This window comes from Stigmatopora argus, chromosome 20, assembly GCF_051989625.1.
Source record: "Stigmatopora argus isolate UIUO_Sarg chromosome 20, RoL_Sarg_1.0, whole genome shotgun sequence".
NCBI lineage: Eukaryota > Metazoa > Chordata > Actinopteri > Syngnathiformes > Syngnathidae > Stigmatopora > Stigmatopora argus.
In genome coordinates this window covers 11,969,803-11,973,802 of record NC_135406.1, presented here as the reverse complement: position 1 = coordinate 11,973,802, position 4,000 = coordinate 11,969,803, and the positions used below count along the sequence as shown (strand labels likewise).

General features: G+C 41.3%; 1 protein-coding gene across 1 annotated transcript in view; it reads left to right on the top strand.

The window, feature by feature from the left end:
* The first annotated feature begins 975 nt into the window (after positions 1-975).
* LOC144065518 (uncharacterized) overlaps positions 976-4,000 on the top strand; it is a 5,495-nt gene continuing 2,470 nt past the window's right edge. Inside the window, exons 1-2 of the mRNA XM_077588441.1 lie at positions 976-1,287; positions 3,806-4,000. The exon at positions 3,806-4,000 is cut by the window's right edge and continues 2,470 nt beyond it. Coding sequence (XP_077444567.1) covers positions 1,176-1,287; positions 3,806-4,000 — 307 coding nt within the window. The 5' untranslated portion in view covers positions 976-1,175. The remainder of the gene's footprint in view (positions 1,288-3,805) is intronic.

Genomic DNA, 4,000 nt, shown 5'->3' with positions numbered 1-4,000 from the left:
TTCAGTCCATAGTTATGAAGACAATTGACTGGCCCCGACAGGAAGACTGGGGGAAAGTGCACTCGGTCCAAACAGTATGGCACAATTTAAATTATAGCTTCATTACCTATTAATTCCAAATGAACAAAGAACTGAATGACAAGCCTTGCATTTTACATTTTTTATAGATCTAAAACTATGTTTATTTTAGCTTTTTTTCTTACAGAGGGAAGATGTCTTTTAATCATTTAATTTCAAAAGGAAACGAAATATGTTTTTATGTTCAAAATTAAAGTGGAAAACAGAAAACATTTTTATATAGTTATTTTTACATTTTACTAAATACTCATCAACTAAAACACAAAAAGAAAAAATAAGGATGAAAAAAATGCAAATATTCGTTAAAAATGGGAAAATCAAGAAATATAATTTACATCTAGTGGTTGGTCCAGATTGAGGGAATAATGTTAATAAAAGAAAAAACAAACTTTTCCTTTTGGGTTTAAGACACCTTTGAGAAATTGCAAATTTTCTCATATAATTTCTGCGCTTCTTCGATAACTTGTGATTGACAGTGTCTTAATTATTGTGTATAATGTCCACGAATACTGAAATTAAAATTAAACAAATTTTCTCCTGACCACAAGAGAGCGTTACCTAAATAAGAGACTGATTCCTGCGAGTTCAAACCGTTTCATTGAAGAACTACTTCTCCCGTGATGCCAATCGGCCAAACAGCAACAGCTCCATTATCAAGGACGATTTTTCTCTGCGCATGCGCGTTTTGCGAAGCCTCCTTTTGAGACGCAATCTTCAAGTTATTTATGTTTAATTTAATTTTCAATTTAATTAAAACCTGCGCAAACAATTACTGCTCAAACCACACGTCAGAACATTTGAAGATTAATTATTTCCTATTTCCGACTCTCTTACATTTATAAATCGGAGGAAGTGACGCTGCCGCCGCGCATGCGCAGTTTTCGCCACCTAGCTTAACCTATGGGTCCCCGACGTGTCTAGCATAAGCTACTTTATGACCTTAAATATCAGCCAAAATCATTTTCAAGACCTCGTTGAAGCTTTGCGGCCTACTTTAGCTCAGCCTGTTAGCATATATCAAAGGATCAACTCTTCAAGTCGTCGAAGAACTTTGAAGCTTTGCGCCCTCTTTAACTTAGCCTAGCTAGCAGCTATCAATGGCGTCTCCATCAGAATTTACGTGTGGGAAAAGAGCAGCAAAGTTCCACGAGGAAAACTCGACATTTTGCAAAATAATCCATGCAAAAGTTGTCCTTCACAGAATAGAAGGTGGGTCCATTTTTATATCTATATATTCCCTTCATCATTAAGGCTTAATGGTAATTGTAGAAGTGCTTTTTTGTGCGCTGCAATTGCATATTCAAGTACAGTAATCCCTCAGCATTTCACTACATCGCAGATTTTTCTGGGGAAAATGTTTATTTTTTAAATAATTTTTCAAGCGGAAGCAACTCCCATGTCTTCCGCTTGCTACTAGGACTCAGCACTGGAGATTTTTTTAAAATTATACATTCATAAAAATGTGAAAACCGGCCCAGAGGAGCGAGTGGTTAGCGCATCGGCCTCACAGCTCTCAGGTCCTAGGTTCAAATCCAGGTCAAGTCCACCTGTGTGGCGTTTGCATGTTCTTCCCAGGCCTGTGTGGGTTTCCTCCAGATACTCCGGTTTTCCTCCCACACTCCAAAGACTTGCATAGTAAGGCTTTTTTTAATAATAAAAAAGACCATGTATAGCAGGGGTCCCCAAACTTTTTCCTGTGAGGGCCACATAACTTTTCCCTTCTCCGATGGGGGGCCGGTGTCAGTTTGTAACAGAAAAAGTGTGACGATCGATCGTAGGGGAGCTTACATTTTTTATTGTTTTCCAGAAAGCCACACATAACCAAATAACCCTTTCCAGGTTATTTACAGAAAAAAAGTCAGGAAACAAATAATAACACTATTAATGAAATAAATAATAACTAAATAACCCTCTCTGAGTTCTTCGCAGAAAAAACAGGAAATAACACTATTTATGAAATAAATAATAACTAAATAACTCTCTCTGGGTTCTTCATAGAAAAAAAAAAGCCATGGAACATTAACTTTCTGTTGTGCCATACACAATCTTCTCCCTTTGCTCTGAAGTTTATGCACGACACCACAACCGTCATTACAGAATCCCACGTCAACATTTTGCAGCACAGTGCTTGCTGGTGAATTCGGCAGTGGACTCGTAGCGGGGCGGTGACACCCCTTTTTTCCAACTCCTGGTTCATGCGTCCCATTATTAGACTGCAAGTTTCGGCCACCATGCTAGGAGCCCCGTCAGTCGTGATGCTAGCTAGCTTTGACCAGTCCAGGTCCAACTTCTCCATGGTTTGGCACACTTTGTCAAAAATATCCTCTCCCGTTGTAGTCCCTTTGAGACTTTGGAGGGCTGCCAGATCCTAGCAAATCTCAAAGTTTGCGCTAACTCCACGAATAAAAATGAGCAGTTGCGGTGTGTCTTGCACGTCCGTGCTTTCATCCAGTGCTAATGAAAAAAAGTCAAATTCTTTCGTCTTCTGCTGCAGCTGGGCATATACATTACTCCCGATTTATTCAACATGTCTGGTCATTGTACTCACCGACAGACTTACGGCATTAAATGCATCTTTCTTCTCGGGACAGACTTCCTCCACGACAACATCCATACATTTCTTAAAAAACTCTCCGTCAGTGAAAGGCTTACCGTTGCTTGCTATCAGTTTAGCAACCCGAAAGCTGGCCCAAACGGATGCCTGCTTCAGCTGAGCTTGGCGTAGAAATGTAGTCTGCTGAGATAATAGTCCAACTTTTAGCTTTGAGAGTTTGTCTGCTCGTATTTGGCCTTGCACACTATCGTACTTGTCTTTGTGACGGGATTCATAGTGCCGGCGAAGATTGTATTCTTTGAATACTGCCACCGTCTCTTGACAGATGAGACAAACAGCCTTTTCTTTGCATTGAAAAAAATAATAATCGTTTGTCCACTGCAGGTTAAATACCCTGCATTCTGAATCAATTTTTCTCTTAACTCACCTTTTCGCCATTATTCCGTTCTCAAACAAGTTCAGGTTGCACAGTTTTTATATGCTTGAATAGCATCGCAATAGCGATGGCCCCAGGGCTCCGCCCTCACCTGCGATCGTCCAGATGTCTCGCTAACACTCTGCTCGCGCATGCAACGGTGGAAGTGCCCCATGCATCAAAGGGAAACACTCTCCCCGCGCATGTCACCAAAGAAGCAATGCGAAGGCCCGCTTCACTGGGATGATTTGTGGACTCAGCAGGGGTGCAATGAACCAAACACAAGATTAAAACGTCCCAGTCTTCAAGGCCAAATAGGAAAAAAATCCGATAGCGTATCTGGTATTGTTCAGAGGGCCGGCCCAAATGCCCGCGGGCCGTAGTTTGGTGACCCCTGATGTATAGTAAAGTATCAGTTTCTTTAAAAAATGACCATTTATAGAAAGGTTTTTTTTTTTTTAATTACCTTTTTATTTTGTCGCGTGTGGGTTTTCTCCAGGTACTCCGGCTTCCTCCCACATTGTAAAGACATGGTAGGCTGATTCGACACTAAATTGCTCCTAGGTATGAGTGTGAGTGTGAATGGTTGTCTGTCTTGTTGTGCCCTGCGATTGGCTGGCCAACAATTCAGGGTGCCCCCCCTCCGCCTCTGGGCCAAAGTCAGCTGGGATAGACTTTACATTCCCAGTCTAACCTAAAGGACTTCTCTTTGGATAGACAGATTATGAAACATATCATTTATTTTCGTGTCTTTGCAGGTTTCAGAGAATATCTTGGTCCTGATGGGAAAGAGTCGGTTGGCCTTAAAAAGGAACTTGAGCTCCCCCAAATCAAAGGGGAGGAGCCACAGTTCCCTCAACAACAAATGAGAGACGAGCGACTTCCAATCAAGAAGGAGGAAGATGATGTCACCTGGTCACTTGGTGAAAACCTGAAGAGGGAAGAGGATCTGG